At 42.8% G+C, this 23,222-nt stretch overlaps 2 protein-coding genes across 3 annotated transcripts in view; both read left to right on the top strand.

The window, feature by feature from the left end:
• On the top strand, positions 1–14,244 carry LOC311507678 (arfaptin-1-like). 2 transcript variants are annotated; one of them, XR_014699734.1, is made up of 9 exons: positions 1–251; positions 2,212–2,305; positions 6,057–6,132; positions 7,096–7,211; positions 7,294–7,515; positions 8,029–8,186; positions 9,293–9,467; positions 10,362–10,668; positions 12,775–14,244. XR_014699734.1 is itself a non-coding variant. In XM_084572119.1 (8 exons), the coding sequence occupies exons 2-8, from the start codon at positions 2,228–2,230 to the stop codon at positions 10,524–10,526; spliced, it is 990 nt and encodes a 329-aa protein (XP_084428245.1). In that variant the 5' UTR covers positions 1–251; positions 2,212–2,227; the 3' UTR covers positions 10,527–14,244. The 2 variants fall into 2 exon arrangements, 1 of the variants encoding a protein (XP_084428245.1); XM_084572119.1 differs by having other exon boundaries at positions 10,362–14,244.
• Positions 14,245–15,058: 814 nt separating this feature from the next.
• LOC311503226 (uncharacterized protein) overlaps positions 15,059–23,222 on the top strand; it is a 33,832-nt gene continuing 25,668 nt past the window's right edge. The window contains exon 1 of the mRNA XM_084565830.1: positions 15,059–15,267. The gene's annotated coding sequence lies outside the window, so the exon portion shown is untranslated. The remainder of the gene's footprint in view (positions 15,268–23,222) is intronic.

Below are 23,222 nucleotides of genomic sequence, written 5' to 3'. Positions count from 1 at the left end.
ACGAGCATCCCCTGTACGGAAAAACAAAAAACGCCCAGAAAAACACTTCCGGGTGTGTTTGACTTTTAACTCCGGCTTCACAACTTTTAGAAATAACTAAATAAATAATTATAGTAATAATAATACGTTTTAGTTTTCGTGCTGAAACTTTTAAATGTGAGACACTGACGAGGGAGGAGAGGGAAGAAGAAGAAGTGGAGGAGAAAGAAGAAGAGGAAAAAGGAGGAGTTTGTTTGAAAGCTGCTGTGAAGGTAAAAGTCAAGTTCGTCTCCTGTTCGTTGTTTAGTGTCTTTAATGTCTCAACACCGTCTATTACGCTTTTATTAGCGGACATTTATTAACACGGTTTATTCTCCTTCTCTCTTTAAAACAGTTTGTCCTGAAAACGTTCAGTCGCTAAAACTTTCTTAAATAAAACCAGAGGAAGCTCGTTCACACTTTGCGTTTTATATTATTTTTATTTAATTTAGTATTCTATGATACTGACCCTTATATTTATTTATTTATTTGTTTATTTGTTTTTTACTCGAGTTCTTTAAGAGCTGAAGTAGAAAAACAACCAGTTGTTGAAACAAGTTGAGCCAAGATGGAGTCCATGTGGACAGAGACGCTGGAGACGTGGAGACATCTTGGTTCATCTCCATCAGAGACATTCCTCCACCCCTCCACTGTTTTGTCTTCTTCTCCTCCACTGCTTTTTCTCTCCATCTTTCTTTTCCTCCTCCCTTGTCATTTCTTACTCCTCCTCTTCTTCCTCTTCCTGCTCCTCCCCTTTCTTCTCCTCCATCCTCCCTTCTTTTTTCTCTTCTTTGCCTCCTCCTCCTCCTCCTCCTTCTCCTCGTCCTTCGCTTCCTCCTCATCCTCCACTTCCTTCTCCTCCTTTTCCTTCTTCTTGTCCTACCTTTTTACTCCTTCTCCTCCTCCTCTTTCCTCTCCTCCTTCCATCCTTGCTTTCTCTCTTCTTCGTTTCCTCCTCATCCTCCTCTTCCTCTTCCTTCTCCTTCACTTGCTCCTCCTCCTTCTTGACTTCCAACTCCTCTACTTTCTCCTCCCTCCTTCCGTCCTTTTTGTCATCTTCGCTTCCTTCTCCTCCTCTTCCATCTTCTTTTCCTCCTTCCCCTTCGCCTCCTTCTTCTCCTTTTCCTCCTTCTCTTCCTCTTTCTCCTCCTTCTTCACTGTCTTTCGCCTCCTCCTTTCTTCCGTCCCTTCTGCCTCCTTCTCTTCCCCTTTCCATCTTTTTCGCCTCCATCTTTTCCTCTTCCTCCTCCTTCTCTTCCTTCACTTCCTTCTCCTTTTCCTTATTCTTGTCCTCCTTTTTTACACCTCCTCCTTCTCTTCCTATTTCTCCTTCTTCTCTTAATCTTTCGCCTCCATCTTTTCTTCTTCCTCCTCCTCCTCCTTCACTTCCTTCTCTTTTTCCTTTTTTACTCTTCCTCCTCCTCCTCCTCTTCCTTCTTGACATCCTAGTCTTCCACCTTCTCCTCCTCCTCTTTCCTCTCCTCCTTCCATCCTTCCCATCTGCCTCCTTCTTTTCCCCTTCCGTCTTCTTCACCTCCATCTTTTCCTCTCCCTCTTCCTTCACTTCCTTCTCCTCCTTTTCCTTCTTCTTGTCCTCCTTTTTTCCTCCTCCTCCTTTTCTCTCTTAAATTCCTACCCCTTCGCCTTCTCCTCCTCCTCTTTCCTCTCCTCCTCCCATCCGTCCTTTCTGTCTTCTTCTTTTCCTCTTCCATCTTCTTCGTGTCCATCTTTTCCTCTTCCTCCTCCTTATCCTCCTCTTCCTCCTACTTCCTATTCCACCTGAATCTCCTCTTTTCCTCTTTGTCCTCCTCACCTTCCTTTTTCTTGTCCTCTTTTCATCCTCCTTCCCTTTTGTCTTCTTTTCCTCCTTCTCTCCCTCCTTCTCCTCCTCTTCCTTTCTGTCTCCTTCGTTTCCTTTGTCATCTTCTTCACCTCCTTCTTTTTTGTCTCTTACTCCTCCTCCTCCTCGTCTTTCTTCTTCTTGAGCAGCTGATCATGTCCAACCACTAGATGGAGCTAGAAGACAACCACCTGTTTGACATGGTCAGATCCAGTCTCTACACAGTTTCCTAGAGCTGCTGTCATGTTCTCTGACCTCTGACCTCATGTCCTCGCGTCCTAAGATTCATGTCCAACAAACCTCTTGAGGCACGGGCGACTCACCGTCAGAGTTTTCTGTTTTGTCTTGAGCAGGAGGACAAAGAGGAGGATGATGGAGGTGGTGGAGCAGAGAGGAGGAGGCCTCGGTGTGGCGTCAGGCACCACAGAAGAAGAGACTCTCCCAGAGGTGAGACAACATCTATCTACCTAAGCTCAGTGTGGTGTCTCTGGTCGTCTCCGTCTTCAGAGGGTCTGTCTTCAACTAAGGCTCATTTAAAGTTCTACGGGACATAGACGCCGTAACCTATACGTACGTAGCCTACGTCGCTGTGAGACATTTCTACTTGTGCCTCGTCAGTCTGTCTCGCTCTGTAACAACTCCACCCAAACACTAGTCGGCGCTGTGTCTTGTTTGGTGAGTTGTTGTCCAGCTGGACTGAGTAGGGTTTGAATGACGTCCTGTAGCGTTGACTGTGGGACCAGAGCTGGATCAGTCTGGTGGGTAATGAGCTCCACTGTCCGTCTTATTGTCTGGTGGAGTGGATGAGATGGATTGTCCATGATGGAGAGCAGTTTGTCTAGTGTCCTCCTGTCCCTCACTGAGACAAACGTCTCCAACTCTCTGCCAATAACGTGTCCAGCCTTTCAGATCAACTTGTCCATCCTACTTATGTCCTTTCTGCTGGTGCTGCTCCCCCAACAAACCACAGCAAAGTACAGACTGGTAGGACGTCTATACCACTGAAAGACTTGAGTCTACTCAGGACCTTCTTGTCCACAGCATCACTGTTGTCCATCTGGACTCCCAGGTACTTCTAGTGGTCCACTACTTCCACCTCCAGGCCCTGGATGGTGATTGGCTCCTCTGGTGTCCTCTTCCTCCTGAAGTCAATGACCAGCTCCTTGGTCTTGTCCACATTCAGGAGTAGGTGTTTCGTCTGGGACCACTCCACAAAGTCTCCTATGAGTGTCCTGTACTCCAACGTCCTTGTCCACTTTCAACAATGAACTACTGAAATTTCCTCAAAATGTCTGTATCTCCAAACCTACTGATTCTTTACTGATCCAGAACAGTCGATTGGAAAATTGCGGAGATGGAGAAGCAGCCAGAAATACTAAAGAGGAAACACGCTACCACCAAGCGGACCAATCACAGTTCTTGCCGCAATGCGAAGTAACATTTCAGGGGAGGAGGCTACGGCGTTAGGGTCTACGTAGGCTAATTGATGCAGAAGCCTAAACCGCCATTTTACTACCAGCTAATTCAAAAATGGTCAAAGAGACGGAGTTTAAATGGAGCTGAGGCTAAAGACAGCTAGCAACCTGAGGACACGAACCTGTCAAACTAAGCCTCCAAAGTTGACAGACAAGTGTTAGCATAATCATACGTCTGTGCTCACATAACCATGTCGCTAGCTCAACCAGTGTAGCATGTTAGCATTGCAAAGTTGCTGAGTAACCGAGCGTGTGAACATCACACAGATTTATTTGCTCCGTACACATATCACGCGCTCGTTATGCAGTCAGTCGTATCAAAAGAAAAGCAGCAGCAGCAGCTCGCTAACGGCTCCGACAATGTTATCGCCGGCTGCCGCGACAACGGGAGCCGTCCGCGGTGATGAATGGTGACGCCGACTGGATGGATCTGACAGTGAAGATAACACGGCCATTGTTGTGGTTGATAATGTGTGTGAGGGCAGGCAACGGGAGTGGTCGCCGCGCTGATGAGATATCAACAGGTGACTCACCTGAGCGACAAGTGAAGCTGTTTCAAGTCATCAGTTTGATCCTACAACACTTCAAATGATCGTAAATATCTTGGCGTTTTTTAACTACAGGAGATTTTTTTTTTCAAGAGTTGCTACAATGCCACTAGCAACGCACTTCATGCTACATGCTACATCATATCACCGAAACTTAGAAGAAATCAGCCAAACCACAAATGCACAGATTCTAGTTTGTAGATAGTTTGCTTTGCACTTGCTCTTGTGACTTTCAACATGCTACATGCTACTAGCTCCATCCGATAAGCTGCATGCTAATAGCTGAATGCTACACGCTTCATACTACAAGTTACACCCTTCGTCATCGTGGATATTAAGGCATAGCTGGACCAGAATGTTGCCCTCCTTTCTTGTGGTTTTGAACGTGCTTAATGCTACATGCTACATCTCTGCTGCATCGTCTCACCTAAACTTTGTCGATGGTTTGCTTCACACATGCTCTCATGACTGTCAACATGCTACTGGCTTCATACGATAAGCTGCATGCTATTAGCTAAATGCTACACGCTTCATACTACAAGTTACACCCTTCGTCATCGTGGATATTAAGGCATAGCTGGACCAGAATGTTGTTGTGTGATGATGATAAGCTAAGCTACCAGCTAACAGCTAACAGCTACATCATCCGTCCTAAACGCATACGTTACCAGTGTGTTGTTTGCTTCGCTCTTACCCTCTTTTCTTGTGGTTTTGAACGTGCTACATGCTACATGCTATGTGCTACAAGCTACGTGCTGCAACCTAAACTTAAAAGAAATCAGTCAAACAACAAATGCACAGGATGCTAGTTTGTAGGTAGTTTGCTTTACACATGCTCTTGTGACTTTCAACATGCTGCAAGCTGCATGCTATTAGCTAAATGCTACACGCTTCATACTACAAGTTACACCTTTCTTCATCGTGGATATCAAGGCATAGCTGGACCAGAATGTTGTTGTGTGATGATGATAAGCTAAGCTACAAGCTAATAGCTACATAATTTTTCCTAAACATTTGTTCCCCTATCAGTTTGTTTGTAGTTTGCGCTAAATGCTACATGCTACAAACAACAAATGCACAGGTTGTTTGTCTGTACAGGAGTTTTGAGTGCGCTGTCCCTTTAAGAGCTCAGCGCAGATATATCCAGTCACTCATCATCTTCTCTAACCTTTGCAAAGAGCAGCCGTGGACGCTCGTTAGTCTCGTTTCTTACGTCACCACATGCCTCGCTGTCTCATCAATGCGACTCAACACCTTTGAGACAATTTTCTCCAGCCCAGCGAGCTCTCCACAGGTGTGTGAGAGGCGGCAAACCTTCAGACGAAGGACATGTTGGACTTTCAAGGGGCCTGTCTAGGGGTCCAGGTCAGAATCGGGCTTCGAGGAGGAGGCGCTGTGGACGCTCGATGTCCTCGCAAAGGTGGAAGCCCACGCGTGCGTGTCGTTACCTCTCATCTACATCAGGTGGCTGTTTCCTGTCTTGAGTGCTCCAGTGACCTTTGAACTCTTCTTCTTCCTGCCCGCCAGTCACAACAGGGAGACTTCATCTCCGTGGCAACTTCGCAACCTTTTGATCTGGGTTATGATTGGGCCCCGTGAGCTGCGGTTCCCACGACAATCCTTCCATAGTATGACTCCTGACCTTTGACCTGTTTACTGTTGGGTATGAATTGATGTTCAAGGGTCATGCTGCGTTCACAGACTGCTGGAAACCTGAGCTGAGGTACCGCTTTAATTCGTCGTCACGGTTTAGGTCAGTGCTACAACTGCTACTGGCGTCGTGTCATAGAAATTTAGTCTGCAGGTGACTGTAGCTGGGATGTATTAGCTGGAAAACCCAATGAAACAAAAGAAAAGTTAATATTTTACATGTGTTTATGAAGATATGTCGAGGGGTCTCCATAAACGACCATGTTGGACTTTGGAATAAAAGCTACAAGCAAAGTGCTACATGGTTTAAGAGCTCACCATGGATATTACGCCTTAACTAGCCCTGAATGTTGTGAAGTAATGATACGCTACAAGCTACATGCTACATGCTACATCATCCCTTCCTAGCTTCTGAGCTAAAAGTAGCTCTTCCTAGCTGTAGAAATCAAAGCTGAGTCCTCAAAGGCCGTGTTTGCTTTATTTACCTACAGTGACGTTTGTTGTTTTGGTTTTTTTTTCTCACAGGAAGCAAACCGTAACTGCCACAGCACCAACGGCGACGACACTGAGGTCACCATGGAAACGGCAGAGCAGGGTAAAGGTAAGATGGAGTAAGACTGAAAAGCTATTGTCACGGGAAAAAAACAACAACATACTCACCAGTTGGATTAATTCTCCAGGCATTTCTGTGGAGCCGTACATTGCAAACACTCCATGAAAATGACTAAAACAGACTTTGAATAGCTAGGAACAGCTACTATTAGCTGGTAAGCTAGGAAGAGCTGATATTAGCTTTGAAGCTAGGAAGCGCTACTATAAGCTGGGAGTCTAGAAAGCTAGTAAGTGCTAGTATTATTAGCTGGTAGGCTAGGAAGAGCTACAATTAGGTTTGAAGCTAGTAAGTGCTAGTATTAGCTTGGAGGCTCGGAAGAGCTACCATTAGCTTGAAAGATACTAAGAGTTACTATTATCTGGTAAGCTAGGAAGAGCTACTATTAGCTGGGAGTCCAGAAAGCTAGTAAGTGCTACTATTAGCTGGGGGGGGGGGGTGGAAGCTAGTAAGAGCTACCATTAGCTAGAAAGTTTGTAAATGCTACTATTAGCTGGGAGGCTAGGGAGAGCTACTATTAGCTTTGAAGCTAGGAAGCACTACTATTAACTGGGAGTCTAGAAAGCTAGTAAGTGCTAGTATGAGCTTGGAGGCTAGGAAGCTAGGAAGAGCTACTATTAGCTGGTAGGCTAGGAAGAGCTACTATTAGGTTTGAAGCTAGTAAGTGCTACTATTAGCTTGGAGTCTAGGAAGCTAGGAAGCGCTACTGTTAGCTGGGAAGCTGAGAAGCTAGTAAGAGCTACTATTAGCTGGGAGGCTAGGAAGAGTTACTATTAGCTGGGTCACGTGATCATTATTAAAGTAATAATTTGAACCAAAACTCTTGGCCATAAAAAAATATTTCCAATCTTTCTTAGTGGTTATAGTCTATAGTATATATCATCTCTTGCATTTATTTAAGCTATTTGTGTTTTTCTACATGGATTTATTTCTGTATTGATGATCTGCTTCCAGACCTCCCAGTGACACCACAGACGCCAGGAAGTGGATATGTGGTCGTTCAAGGCAACAAGAACCCAGCCAGCGAGAAGCTGGAAAAGGTTCGGAAGTGGAGCATCACGACGTATAAGGTGGGAGGAGCCTAAATGACAAGAGTTATAATCAGTAAATCTAGTGCTGATCAGTGGTAATGATCTGTCTCTCTCTCCTCAGTGCACCAGGCAGGCTCTGTCTGAGAAACTCGGCCGTGGATCTCGGACCGTGGACCTGGACCTGGAGCCTCGTCTCGAGCTGCTCAAAGACGACCGACAGCGCTACGATCACGTGACCAAGCTGGCTCAGACGCTGGCAAATCAGCTGGCACAGTTCTCAGTTACCCAGAAGACCCTGGGCGATGCCTTCACAGAGCTGAGTGTCAAAACGCCGACACTACACGTGAGTCTTGGGGGGGAAAAAAGGCATAATGGCTGCTAAGCTGCTTCTGGAACTGTTAAAAAGCTCTTCTTAGCTTTCTAGCCTCCCAGCTAATAGTAGCTCTACATAACTTCCTAGCCTCCCAACTAATAGTAGCTCTTCCTATCCTTCCTAGCCTACCAGCTAATAGTAGCTCTTCCTAGCCTCCTAGCCTCCCAGCTAATAGTAGCTCTTCCTAACTTCCTAGCCTCCCAGCTAATAGTAGCTCTTCCTAGCCTCTTAACTTATAGTAGCTCATCCTAGCCTTCCTAACCTAGCAGCTAATAGTAGCACTTACTAGCTTCATAGCCTTCCAGCTAATAGTAGCTCTTCCTAGCTTCCTAGCCTCCCAGCACCTCTGATTTGGTTTTAATATGCCTCAATACCTCAATGTTTGGAACGACCATCTTGTTATGGACCTCCAGCTTGGACAACTTATCAGCAGCGATAATAAATCAGAATTATCGTCTAATAAACTTCCTTTAACAACATCAGGTGGAGTTTGGTTTGAATGCAGAGGCTCAGAGGTTTCTGTCTAAGAATGGCGAGACTCTGACGGCGGCCGTCAACGCCTTCACGTCCGACATGAACACTCTGATCAACAAGACCATCGAGGACACCATGATCAACGCCAAGCAGTACGAGGCTGCCAGGTAGGTGTTTCCTGTTTGTGCTGTCGGTTGATAATAAGTAAGATCGTAAGATCTGAACTGAGAGGAATTCTTGAAAATAAAGGGAAAAACTCACAATAGTAAGAAGGAAAGGATGGACACCAAGGTAGTCCAGCTCTCTCAAATGGAGGAACTGTTTCGATCCTGTTTCCAATGAATGGTCTTCCAACAACCTATGAATGGACGCTGATGTCCTCTAAGGAGTGTCCTTTGTCCTTCTGGTGGAGGTGGGCAGCTGAATCCTGTCCTGAAGAGATGTCTCTCCCCTGTCTTTGAGACATGTGTTTGTAAACAAGTTTTTTACAAGTCTGTACAAACCTCAATCCACAGAATTGCGTCAGCTACCCCGCTCTCTTGTGGCCTGCGTGTTTCATCTTCAGGTTGAACAAGTTCCCGTCACAATATGTCTTTATAGTTTATGTGAAGCAGAAATTTGAGAATCACAAGCAACAAAAAATACGTTCTTTATATGTTTTCGATGCAAACTCTTGAGGTAAAGTTCTCAAAGGTATGCTCCAAGGTCAGCGGAGTCCAGTCATGAACATTTGGGTAAACTCCCGAGGAATTCACCCTGAAAAGATAACGGTCTTGTGGATATTCTGCTAGCGTGCCTGTGAGCAGCAACAAAGGGACAGACATGTGATCTGTGGCGTCCTTGTTGAGGCAACTTCACACCTCAATGCTGCACCGGTTCACCTGTCCTTCAGGTCCAACTCTGGGAAAACCTATTGCTCTCTAGACGTCTGTACATTTTTAGACGTCTTTATTCACTCATTTTTCAGACAATTGGGAGGGTCTTTTGTCCTTGCGGTGTAGGTGGACCACTGGATCCTGGCCTGAAGACATGGATCTCCTGTGTTGAGCCATGCGTTTGTGAATGGGTTGTTTTGTTTACCCACTGTATAAATCAAAGTACATTCCGGTTATGGCGGCGCCCTGAGCAGACTCCTCATGCTCTGTTGCTAATCCCAGGAAAAGCCATAATTAAATCATCCTTAAACAAAAAGCATCAGAACAATAGGTGAAAAATGACTTTTGTCAGTTTGGTGACCGGCTCTTTACGACCATATCAATCCCCTGACCTCCAGGATCGAGTACGACGCCTACCGAGTGGACCTGGAGGAGCTGAACCTGGGGCCCCGGGACGCCATCACCGTGCCCAAACTGGAGCTGGCCCAGAAAAACTTCCAGAGCCAGAGGGAGAAGTACCAGAAGGTCCGAGACGACCTGTCGGTCAAAGTCAAGCTGCTGGAGGAGAACAAGGTGAGAGAGGAACCTGGAAATGCGGTTAAATGATTAATGTTTGGATCAACAGTTGGTCGCTCAAGTCTGTAAATGTTCAGGGTTAGTTTAAGCGTTTTTAGCATTTTATTAAAAGTTGAACGTAGTAAACAGATGATGAGAAATACCCAGAAAGAGAATTAAAAAACTAAATTATTTAGTTCATCAAAGCATCCCAGGAGATTTTCTTTGCGGCATCATTAGGTGAGAAGTTTGTTCTCGCAGCTTGTTCTCGTCAACTGGGCAGAACTCTTTTCTCCTGTGGTGTCCGTTAACAATTGGTCAGAAATTAGAAGTGGGTGTGGCTAATGCGGATAAGCGGAAATGCTAGTGGGCAATCTGTTAGCCCTCAGATGCTAATATCCGCAGTGTGACCACTAATCTCTCCTGGGTAGAGATCGGCACGCTGAATGAACGGCGCCATCCGACGGACACGGTCGCAAAAACGACTGGTCTCCCGCGTCTCCCACAATGCTTAGCGCGAGTTACGTATGCTGCAGTGGGAGGGGCAAGTGTAAATGACCTGGCCAGAACGAACTTTGTTCTTGTTCTCGCAGCCCTAGGAGCGAGAACAGATTTCTTGCTTCCTGTGGAGTATGTGACTTAAGAGTGGAGACAAGAGGAATTACAGTCAGCAAATCGATAAATAAATAAATAAATAAATAAATAAATAGAAGTATTGTGAGGTAGAATGTATATGGTACTGCTAAAACCAAAAGTAAATGGACTGAATCAGATGAGTTTGAGAAGTCTAAAGTCCATGACTACTCCCAGTTAGAACTGTAATTTAATCTAAAACAACATTTTGAAAATCTGTTAAAGCGTTTTTTTGTTTTTGACATTGAAGCTTTGCTGAACACCTTTGTCTTTCTGCAGGTCAAAGTCCTCCATAATCAGCTGTGGCTGCTCCACAGCTCAGTTGCTGCTCACAATTCGTCCTGCCACCATTTCCTGGAGCAGAACATCCAAAAGGCCGGCGAACATCTCAGCAACCCCGGAGGCGTGGACGGCCTCTCATCCTCCTGGCTGGAGGAAAGCTGACAGTGAAAGCGTAAAGCGGTGGACGGGTGTGAGCCCGGTGGAGCTTTTCTTCTTTTTTTTTTGTGGATCGGTGGATGTTCAGTGGGAAACGCTTTGGGATTACTCAACGGGAAATGTTTGGATGGATGTGAAATCTGGGATTGTTAGTAGTTTATTTATATCAGATTGACAATTAATGTTCTACACGTGGGGGGAAATGAGTGCTTTAAAAATGTTGTTCTTATTGAGGAACGGGTTTCCGGGGAGGAAATCAAGCAGGCCTAGAAAATGTACATGTTTTAACATACATACGGTCCTATTTAACAATGAAACACACCAACATACGCACCCCTCCTGTTGGGGAGTAAATCCATCTAATCCTCTATGAAGCATTAAGCCTTCCTTTGAAGTGTACGAATCCTCAGCCACTGCAGTCAGAAACTCAGAGCAACTGAAAGTGCCTCAAAACCACTCATGGAAAACAACCTCACGGTCGATAAGGTCTGGCTGAATCGCTTCCCTTTGTTACAAAAGAAAATGTTAACCAGCACTGTTCAGTTGTAACTTTTACATTGGAATATATCAGCTGTAGCTATTAGCAAATATCCGTAGAATGACGAACCTCGACGCTACCTCCAGCCGGCTGTTTTTTGAGAAAACCCTTGGACTGCTGGTGAATTGCTGCCTCTAAAATTAACATGCTAGCCTCGGATTTAGCGTCTACACCGATTGACCTACTGGCTGCAGGGAATTTCCTCGTGTGGTTTACATCCCATGCAGCTCACGGAGCCAAAAAATATGTTATGCAATATGCCGATGACGTTGGCTTGTTCGTAAGTGATTACTTTTGGCTGCAGGTTGTTTCCTCGTCTGCGCAAACCCATTGAACCAAACAAATATTGCCGTATGCAGATGATTGTTGGTTTGTTCACAATCAAAATTAGGTCGTTTTTTGTGTCTCTTGTCGACCTGTGTCTTGACATTTGATGATTGGCGATCAATTAATTAAAGTAGCTGGACACAGATTTAGTTTCAGGACTAGTTGTCTTGCTGAGATCCTTATCTGATTTACATCTCAAGCAACTCAAAGAGGCAAATTGAAAAAGCCAGATGATGTTGGCTTGTTCGTAATCAAAACTAGGTCGATTTTTGTGTCTGTTGCCAACCTGTGTCTTGATGAGAAATGTTGACATTTGATGATTGGGGACCAATAAATTGAACTAATTGGACACAGATTTGGTTTCAGGACTAGTTGTATTGCTGAGATCCTTGTCTGGTTTACATTCCGAGCAACTCAAAGGCAATAATAATAATAAAAAAAAAAATTGCTGCCGTATGCAGATGATGTTGTTTTGTTCGTACATATAAGTTGTTTGTCATACGAGGATCATTTAATCCGTAGGCATGACATTTTGTGCTTACTGTCAAGTTCTGCCTTGATGGGATATTTTGGAGTACCGGTACTACCATACTACCGTGTGCCTGATTTGTTGTTAAAGCCAGGTTGGTTGTCTTCATGTCACCAGTAGTTTTAATGCTCATTTGCTGCCTGTCCTCTCAGATGTTGTGTATTTGCTGCTGGAAAGTTGCTGCACTAAGCACAATGCATTCAAAGAAAAAGCCGTTGATAGACAACCATTTGTAACTTGAACTTGTCAGACAAAGATCTGGTTTACATGGCCAAACTTTGGTGACACCAAAATTTAGCTATATATATATATAAAAAAAACACTTTACACTGATGATGTTGTCTTATTCTAATAAGATGGATATAAGCTACTTCCACAACTGGCCTCTTAATAAAAAAAACTTTCCAGTGGTTTATATTACAACAGTGAGTCGGCCTGGATTGTCAATTTCTGCAACTTTAGTTGGTAGAGGACAAGTACAGGCTGTCGCTAACTTGTTAGAAAAAGACCTGGTTTACATGGCCAAAATTTAGTGACACCAAAAATTTGCCAAAAAGCCAAAAAAATAAAATATATATAAACATTTTAGGCTGACAATGTTGTCTTATTGTTAGGTGGCTGAGACTGTAGCCATCTTTTTTTGGGGGAACACAAAGGCTGTTGATAGACGACCATCCGTTGTTTGAACTTATTAGTGACACCAAAAATTTTCTATGAGTCAAAAAGACACTTAATAATATTATCTTATTCTTAGGTAAAGAAAATTTGTCTTTCAGTCAGCAGTTAATAAATTGCCAAAGTGTTCGAGTTGATCTATGATCGGTCTAACGAAACGCTATTTTTTTTTTTTTTTTTAATAGATATGAGGTACATCTGGCCACTTCCGACGATTGATTTCACAACAGTGTGTCGACCTGGATTGTCAATTTCTGCAACTTTAGTTGATGAGGACAAGTAGCAAACTTTTTTTTTGGGAACACAAAGGCTGTTGATAGACAACCATCTGTAACTTGAACTTGTTAACCAAAGATCTAATTTAAGAACTATTTTTTTTTTCTAGTTTACGTGGCTAACATTTAGTGACACCAAAAATTTGCTATGAGCCAAAAAAATATAAACGCTGAAGTTGTTGTCTTATTCTTAGGAAAAGAAAAGGCTGTAGCTAACTTGTTTTTGGGAACACAAAGTCTGTTGATAAACAACCATCCGTAACTTGAACTTGTTAGTGACACCAAAAATTCTCGCAGTCAAAAAATATATTAAAAAAAAAAACACTTTACGCTGACAATGTTGTCTTATTCTTAGGTAGCTGAGGCCGTAGCTCACTTTTTTTTTTGAGGGAACACAATATTTGAAATTCTGCATCGTTTGAGTCATTCCTAAAAATCTTCAAAACCATTTTAAGTTTCGGTTGCGGACAAAATAACAAGAAATGACATCTCGTATCGTAATACAAACTGTTAATTTTTTTTGTCCAGCTAAAATAAGTTCTTGCACTCTTTCCACTCCACCCAAAGCGTAGTCTGCCTTAAATATTTCTTGTACTGTAATCTACATGTATTCTTTTTGTTTCTGTTTGTATATACCTCAACATCAACTATGCAAGGACGGCGGTTATGTCCCAATGGCCTTTGCAAAGTCATTGTTGCACACCGCCAATGGCTCTGAATATGCTGAATGAGTCCAATGTTTTGTGATATTTTCAAGCTGACTTAATGAAAACCGAAAGTTAATTTGAATTGTTTATAACGGCTGCCGGTGAATGAATGTTTAGGGTTTTTCCAGCAGCAGAGTTGGACGTCCCCTGGACATCCCCCAACAGACCCAGGACCCTTCCACCTCTACCAGTAAAAAGCTCAAAGCTTCATTTTCACTTGTAGATGCCCAACAAGGACCAAAATGTACATGTAAAACAACTTGTTATAAATGTAAATGTCAAACTTGTCAAATAAACTGAGTGTAAAATATTTTGTTTGTGAATGTGTCTTAAACACCTGACATACGTGAAACTGAAATCCCATGAACTCGGCCGCCAAAGTTTCAGTTCTACCTGTCGGGCCAATCAAATCGTTTGGTTGGAGGACTATCCAGGTGCAAAACGGAGGCTTTGCTGGTCGCTACTTTGCTAAAGTGTTAGCATCGGTGGCTTCTGGGCGGCAACAGGACTCAACTGGGAATAGCACTAGCCTAACATAACAAAATATTGGTGAAATGAACGAGTTTCGCAGCAGATAATGTGTTATTTAGAGGCTGCGATTCGGTGCCCCATTCACTCCCACTATATGGTGTTAGCATCGGTGGCTTCTGGGCGGCAACAGTTTGCCGAACCACCAAAGTCACCGAAGTTTCAGTTCTACCTGTCGGGCCAATCAAATCGTTTGGTTGGAGGACTATCCAGGTGTGAACAGAGGTTTTGCTGCTTGCTACTTTGCTAAGCTGTTAGCATCTGTGGTATCTGCATTAACAGTTGCCGAATAGCGGCCCTCCAGCAGCCATTTAGCGTGCACAGCTCGTCCATCTAAGAAGGCACCATAAACTTTTGGGGCGTCTTTGCCAATTTAAGCCCTTCCAGTTTCAAACTTTCTAAAAGCGAGAGCAAGTCTTCTTCTAGGAAATCTCCCAGCATCCCAGCAAGGATCAGTATGCAGCGATGTGTTTCTTCCTCTAAGTCGGAGGGGGATTTCGGAATAAGACTCCGTTTGTCTGTTTGCGGTTCTGTTGCCCCGATTGCTTTAAAGAGAAGCAATTATTCACCTGGCAACAGCCAACACGTTTCAATAGCAGAATAGAGTTTCTCACAACAACAAGAAAACACCCCCTGCTAGGGAAGTGTTGGTTGACCGGCCAGACTTGTTTTGTTTTTTCCCGAGACGTTATATTTGTCTAGTTTTTAATTCCAATTTGTTTTTTTCCTCTAATGTGTCTCTTAATGATAACCGTGCGCGCGGAGGGGAGCCCGAGCCTTTCATTGCCAAGGGCGGGGCCGGTTGAGCTTATCAGGGCGGCACACACGCGCACAGGTGGGCGTGTGCGAGAGAAAGCGCTTCCCCTTCCACCTGAGGGAGCACGCATGCGCAAAGTCTCCAGGATTCCCACCTCTCTCTCTCTCTCTCTCTCTCTCTCTCTCTCTCTCTCTCTCTCTCTCTCTCTCTCTCTCTGTTTCTTTTCCTCGCGCATTCACACGCGTCCACAGACGACGTCAGTGCGTGGGTCACCTGCACAGCGCGCGCTGCCTATGGATGCGAACCGGTGTCAAGCGGGGCCTCATTAAACCCTGTTTCCCCCTAAAATTCCATAATTTTCAAACGGAGTTCCGCGCAGGAGCTTGTTCGCCGCCGGACGCGTTCACTCCGGTGAGTTCATATATGTTTTTAAAATGCCCCACACTCTTATCGGTTATCTTTCAGAGCTCCCACTTTCATCTTGGGACCCGCTTCGCTTTATTAAAAATAATTCTGCACGCTGACAAGCCCCTTAAACACGGTGACACTTCACACCGACCAGACTCCGTTCAGATTTCCGCTGCTTTTGGGAATAAGCTGGCACCCAGCCCCTGTAGCGTTCGCACATTTATCCTCACAGTGTTTCATTAGGTGTTGTCTAATCTCGCCAGCATTTCGGCACATGTGACACTGAAAGTTAACTTGTTTTTTCCGTGCTATTATTTGTATTATTTCCTGCAGGTTGTTTGTTGTGTTTACATCCTTTTATATTCATTAAAATCATGTCTTTGATCCTTAATAGTGCTCTTATCTAGTCTCCTACCCCAACTTTCTAGCATAATTCTTTCATTTTTAAGTCTAATATGTTATATTTCTGTATTATATTTGGCTCTGCAGTGTCACCTTCTACCTTCTTTGTTGTGTTTATAGGTACTTTTCCACTCTAAGGCTGCAGCTAAACGCTGCTTTCATCATTGATTAAACAGAAAATGTTGTGATTAACTGTCTGTTAAATTCACAAAAAGTTAAAATGCTACTTCAGTAGCTTTTGCAGTTTTCAGGAAAAGTCAGATATGCTCGTGTTACGGCTGCGACTCACAAATATTTTCACTGTTAGTCCGTCAACAGCAAAAAGAGCCAAGGTTTAAAGTTATTTTCTTTGCATAATGGCCAAACTATTTTCTCTTACTTCATAAATGAAACCTGAAACAATTGCCAAGAAAATAGCATCTCCAAATATTCAGACTTTGTCCCACCAGACTCCATTAAAAAAAAAAATCCTATTAATTTAATCTTCTGCTGCTTAGTGGCAAACAAAGACAATGTCTGCCCCCTGATCTGTGTCTTTTCTTGACTTGACACGTCCTCCTGGTGAATTCGTCAGTCTTGAGAACCGCTACGGATGAATTTATTTCGCAAATTTATTGTCAAACCTGCAAAGCTTAGCTCATTCTTTCTAGGAAACACCCTTGCACCAGACTCCATTCAGAAATCTATTAATTTAATCTCCTGCTGCTTAGTGGCACACACGCACGGTGATTTTTGGCATTCCCCGAATCGACATGGTCTTTTGATAATATCTGCTAACTTGAAAACCACCCAGTTGCTTTTGTTGTCCAGGTTTCTCAGAGTTTATGATGAAACACGTGCGATCTTAACCAACGGCCCTCCATCCGATCTCCTCTGACCCGACCTGGTGACGATACAGCCGGCTGACATTTTAGAAATGGGACGCTGTTTCTGGGGGTTAGTTGGGGGTGACTTTCTGTCCCTGTTGCCATGGTGACCCCATAGACGAGTGATGCTCGGGCAGGCTTTTGCTTTGCTTGACCCCCCCGTACTGTAAAACACAGCAGTAAACTTAATCTCCAGCTCTTCCCTCTGTTGAAGAAAGAAGACGTCATTTGCTCAGGAGAGCCGTGAAAGACTTTGGCGCAAACCGGTGTCCACCACCACCACCACCACACTCATGTTTACTGTTGTTTGTCTGGTAAATAAGACGGAGGCCTTCTCATGGGGTTTCCAGGGCAACTCAGAGCGAATCCTTATGTCTTAGTCTGCTGGATCACTCTTTGGATACGCTCTGGAAGACTTTCTAGCTTATTGATGCCTTCTGTTTTTTTACGTTTTTACAACCTGGACCTTATTTCTGCCATAAAATATGATTGTTTACTCACCCATATCACTTTGGTGTCATTTGGAGTTGTTTGGACGATATTTAGAACTGCGTATATCCATATAATGGGAGTGAATGGGGCACCGAAACGCAGCCTCTAAATGATGCATTATCTGCCGCGAAACTCGTTCATTTCACCAGTATTTTGTTATCGTACGCTAGTGCTATTCCCCGTTGAGTCCAGAGTTACCTGTTATCTATTTGCAGACGTGCAGTGGTTTGTTGTTCTTCGGCCAGCTGTTCCTCTCTCTGCCTCCACATCCTCCTTTCAAAGATCTCCTCATCCGTATACTCTGGCTCAAAACGGTAAGGACGTCCATCATAAACAAAGTCGCCATCCACAACCTCAGAATTGGAAAAATATTCAGCCATGTTGTAAAAAACTAGCAGTAGCAACTTACAAACGGCGCTCAGAGATGACATCATCCAGGTCAGAGGTTAGTAAGTCAATCTGCAGACCCTGGATGATGATGACATGTAACTCTGGACTCAACGGGGAATAGCACTAGTGTATCATAACAAAATATTGGTGAAATGAACGAGTTTCGCGGCAGATAATGCGTTATTTAGAGGCTGCGTTTCGGTGCCCCATTCACTCCCACTATATGGATATACACGGTGCTCCACTGGATCTAAATATCTTCCAAATGACACCAAAGTTATATGGGTGAATAAACGATCGTATTTTATGCCAGAAATAAGCATCAGCACCTCGCACGTCAAATCCAGCAGCAGAAGCATCAATGTCGACCCAATAAAATGACAAAAATTTACATAACAGAAGTAATATATATTTCATTTTATTCACCAGAACTTAAGAAACTATGTAGAGTTCTCCTTGGAGCCAGTCAGCCAAGGGTAGCGCTCATAGTTGCTGACCTGAAACTGGCGGACATACCTTTTTCCCTGCTGAGTCAGGCTAGCTAGCTCCGGGATTGGGCGACCTTTCCTCACAATATCCAGCTTTTCCTGGAAAGTCCGACGTGAAGATGTCTTTCTAAGAAGATCTGCAACCAAGTCGATAGCCTCTCCTCGTTCCTTAACGTTAACGTTGTGCAGCTAGCAACAGATGAACATGAACCGCTAGCTTGGCTCAAACGGAACGCTGAAGGAGAAGGACTAAGAATACCAACCAGAAATGTGTTTGGTTAAAGGAACAGCGTCATAACAATGTGTTTCAGTTTTAATTGTGAAGGCCCAGGCAGATTTCTTTGACTCCGGCAACACATGATGGCTGAAATATGATTGGATAAAAGCTCTGATGCAAAGTTGCACCACAGCTGAGAGACGGACAAGACATAACGTGAAAAGAATAGATTATTGGGAATAATTTTATAAGATTAATGGGAAAATATTAAAATGGAAGTCTGTGATTTTGATAAAGTTGACGGCCCGCCACTGATTGGTTGTTTCTAGGCAGATTATTGATTGAGGTTGTCATTCATTCATTTATTGGTCATTTTTATTGGGGTTTTGGATCTTTATCAGCCATTAATAGGTTAATTGGATATTTTTCGCTTATAGTTTTAGCTAGGTTGTTTATGCGGTTGCCAGATATTTGCTGGTTATTTCTAGGCTTATTGTTGATTGGACCATTGGTTATTTTTAGGAAGGATGTTATTGGTTCATCGAAGTTAATTGTTAATATTTGCTGGTCATTGTTTAGCTAGATCATTGATTGGGTTATTGGATATTTATTGGTTATTCCTCAGTAGTTTATAGATTGGATTATTCATTCATTGGTCATTTTTTTAGTAGTTAGGGTTACTGACTGGGTTAGTTCCATATTTATTGCTTACTTTTTTAGCAGTTGATTGGATTATTGTTGTGTTTACTGGTTGTTTGTAGGCAGATTATTGATTGGATTTTATCAGCAACTTCTAGGTTACCTGAATATTTATTGCTTTAGCTAGTTTGCTAATGCGATTGTCAGATATTTACTGCTTTTTTCTAGGTTTATTATTGATTGCACCATTGGTTATTTATTGTTCATTTCTAGGGAGGATTTTATTGGTTTATCTAAATTAATTGGATATTTTTTAGTCAGATTATTGACTGGGTTTATTTATGGATTATTTGTTGGTAGGTTGTTTATTGGGTTGTGAGATATTTTCTGGTTATTTCTGGGTTAACCGTTGATTGGACCATTGGATATTCATCTGTGATGTGTAGGTGGATTTATTGATTGATATTTAGCAAGATTCCTGGCCATATTTACAACATGGTTTTCTTGATATTTCTGGATAGTTTGTTGGTCAGTTATTGGTTATTTCTAAGTGATTGGGTTACCATGTATTCATTCTGAGTTGTCAATTGAATTGTTTCAGGAAGGTTTGCGGACAGCCGTGCATCCTCTACCTCATACGTTCAGTCTCCTGACCTGCTGCTGCTGCTGCTGCTGCTGCTGCTGCTGCTGTAATCCTCACACTGAGGCGCTAGGAAATCTGTCACTGCTGGAGAAAGTGTGGGAGCTAATCTGTCAGACTGCTGAGCCACAACCAGGCAGCCTGTAAACTGTAAACCCACAGAAATCACAAAAAAGGGAAAAAATGAGACTTGAAAGCCTGCCGTGACTCGCATATCGCGGTCCGGAGCAGCTTCCTCTCTCATTTAGCTTCCAGGGCTCCACCACGATGCCGCCTGGTTGCTAGCAAGGCCTTTCTTTGACAACAAGCTGTAGAGGTGATGTTGTGGTATTGGCTGGTCATGGCTTCCCTTAAATACGTGCTTTGGGCTACGTTTACGATAAAAACGCCTCGGAGCAACAGAAGCTCTTGATCTTGATCCATGCGGACAGCATCTTCTTCTGTTTAATTTCTATTTAATCCGATCATTTTTAATTTGTCGTGCGTGTAAAAAGTTAAGTCAGAGTCTCTGATTGATCAGGTTGAAGAAATGCTGACGTGAATGCAAGCAGTGACTGCTTCCCAAGCTCTTTGACGCCCTAGAAGGTTTTGTTTTAAATTAACACATTAAATCACGTAGCCAATTATTACAGTAATCCACACAACAAGTAAACATGCTTTGGTTTAAGGAATTAATTATCAGAAACTCAAGTTAAAGATGCTTAAAGTAGGTTATAACATGAGAGACGTGTTTCTTAAAAAGCACAGAGCACCTCCAAAATCCTTTATATCTGGATTATTTAAGAACAATTTAAAGAAAAGTCACTGTAAAACAAGTTTGCTCTAAAAAGGGGTGGAATATGTTACGTGTTTTATGTTACTCAGAGAACAATCTGGACTTTATTCACTGCAAAGCGGCACATTGCAGATTTCAGGTGAGGATTTTAAGACTGGGTCGCTCTCTGGTGCTGTAGTCGTCCACCAGCTCCTCTTTCACCCAGTGAAAGCGAGTTCCGCTGACGTCCCTTCGCACAAAAGTCCCTCATCGCCCGGCCGAGACACACCTGTCCACTGATGAGTCATCTGCAGGTGGCAGTTTACCGGGCTGAGCTATACACTCTGATTTGTGCCCGGTGAAATAGGAATGTTTATAGATACTGTACATCACGGCCTCCGGAATTTATTGATGAATCGCTTTGACAGGATAGTTCAGCTTCTCTCGGCAAAAGTCGGCGACTTCTTTTTGTCCAGCGAACAGTCAGAAACATATTCTTTGTTGAAAAGTTGATTGATGAGAAACAGACAAAAAAGACAAACCCAACATAAATTAGGAATAGTTTGAAAATGATCCGGTCTGTGTTCAGCAACCCCTTGAGTAGAACTGGACCAAGAGTTTATAGAAATACCACAAAGCACACATGTTCTAGTAAAAATAGAACCAGGCCCACTCTTCATTTGGACATTTGGAGAACCAAAGAACCCAAAGTGTTCCACATTTGTTTTTTACGTCTTGAAAGGGAATCTGGCTACAAAATACTACTGATTCCACTACAGGAGTCAATATACACACAATTCAACCTTTGGTTATTTTATTCAGCCTGGACATCATCACATTCTACCATTGTGCACATTATACAATCCGTAAAAATATTGATATTTCCTCTATATGGCCGTTGTGCACGTATGTAAATCCTGACCAAGGCATATTACATACTATTGTAACCTTCAGTACAAGCTGACAGTATTGTATTGAGACACTCAGGGCTCAGATTCTGTCAGGCAAGTCGCCATGTGGCATTGGACATTTCAAGAACTGCAGTTACGCTAACAACCACAAAAATATGTCAGTCGACCAAAATGCAACACTGAATTCCAGAGACACTCATGAATCAGGAAGGGGAGGGGTTGGGGTTTATATAGAATCATCTGTGGGTGTCGACCATCAGAAACACACGTGATTGGCGCCTGTTAACGACCTGATACTCACTTTTAATTGGAGGAAACTGTTTTGATCCTAATTTTCCTTCTTCAATGAACGGCGCAGGTGATTTTATGGTCGTTATGTGTATTTCTGATGGGTAACAGGCACAAATGTCCCTAAAAACATCAACTCACCACCAGTCTGTAAAAACTAAGGACTTGGATGTTGGACTGTTTTTGTGGCAGTGTCTTCCCTTTTTGTGTCTGTTTTGTCTTTTTGTTCAGGTTTTGTGTCTTTTTGTGTCTGTCTTGTGTCTTGTTTTGTCTTTTTGTGTCTGTTTTGTTTCTTTTTGTGGCAATTTCTTCCTTTTTTGTGTCTGTTTTGTGTCTTTTTGTGCCTGTTTTGTGTCTTTTTGTTCCGGTTTTGCGTCTTTTTTTTGGCAGTTTCTTCCCTTTTTGTGTCTGTTTTGTCTTTTTGTTCAGATTTTGTGTCTTTTTGTGTCTGTTTTGTGTCTTCTTGTGCCTCTTTTGTCTTTTTGTTCCGAGTTTTTGTCTTTTTGTTCCGGGTCTTTGTCTTTTTGTAGCAGTTTTTTCTCTTTTTGTGCGGGTTTTGTGTCTTTTTGTGGCAGTTTTTTCTCTTTTTGTTTCCGTTTTGTGTCTTTTTGTTCCAGCCTTTTTGTGCCTGTTTATGTGGCTGTTTTAAATTTCTTTTGGACCATTTTGTGTCTGTTCATGACTGTTTGTATCTCATTTGGACATTTTTATTAATAACAAGAAAGAAAAAATGTTGAATGAGAATGTGTGTCGGGGCGGCACAGTGGTATGGTGGTTAGCACTGATGCACTACATGAGTCACGGCGGGCGGCAGAGAATTAGTCATCGTCAGCGCTGTGCGTATGTGTGCGTTGAGGTCATGTTATTTGTTCAGTTAAAGGTTTGTATCGCTGTGTTTTCCTTTGCGTGGCATCTCATGTGACACGGGAGAGGTCAAGTGAATTTGTAGTGTAAATATTTGCCAGCGCATTATTTCTCAAACAGGTTTGCAATTACTTTTGTGCGAGTGTGTTTTACTGTACACTTTCACTGGCAGCCATGTTGCTGCTATGTTGGTCTGTTAAAAAGTTTAAGAACTTTGAACGTGTCCTCAAATACAATCACTAAAACCGTTAGACACTTTGGTGAAAGGCAAACCAAGAAAAGTTAATTAGAGTTTCCTGCAAACTGACAGCAGCTCAGATTAGAGCTTCAAAGAGTTTCACTTCAGATAATAAACTTCAGAAGAGTGAATCAGGCCTTCATGGTAGAACTTGGCAAAAATCTGTTGGATCAATCGAATCTTTTGGGAGGTTCAACTCACAATCTTTGTGGCTGTTTTGTGTCTTTCATGATAGTTTTGTGTCTTCTGTGGCTGTTTTGTGACAGTGTTGTGTCTTTTAATGCTACTTTTGTGGCTGTTTTGTGTCTTTCAATGATACCTTTTCATCTTTTTGTGGATTTTTGTGTCTCTCTTGTGTCCTTTCATGATGGTTTTGTGTCTTTTGTGGCTGTTTTGTGACAGTTTTGTATCTTTTCATGACAGCTTTGTGTCTTTTGTGGCTGTTTTGTGTCTTAATGATAGTTTTGTGGTTTAGTTGTGTTTCTTTTGCCTTCTGTGTCCATTTTGTGTTTCTTTATGATGGTTTTGTGTTTTTTCATGATTGTTTTGTGACTTTTGTGGCTGTTTTGTCTTTAAATCATACTTTTGTGTCTTTTTGTGGCTCTTTTGTGTCCTTTCATAATGGTTTTGTCTCTTTTGTGACAGTTTTGTGACAGTTTTTGTATCTTTTTATGATAGTTTTGTGTCTTAGTTTTTTGTCTTCTGTGACCATTTTGTGTTTCTTTGTGGTGGTTTCGTGTCTTTTCATGATAGTCTTGTGCTTCTTTTG

The sequence above is a fragment of the Chelon labrosus genome (genome assembly GCF_963514085.1).
Source record: "Chelon labrosus genome assembly, chromosome: 1".
Classification (NCBI taxonomy): domain Eukaryota; kingdom Metazoa; phylum Chordata; class Actinopteri; order Mugiliformes; family Mugilidae; genus Chelon; species Chelon labrosus.
The sequence above is the reverse complement of the archived record's forward strand: the minus strand, read 5'-3'. Positions and strand labels throughout refer to the sequence as shown.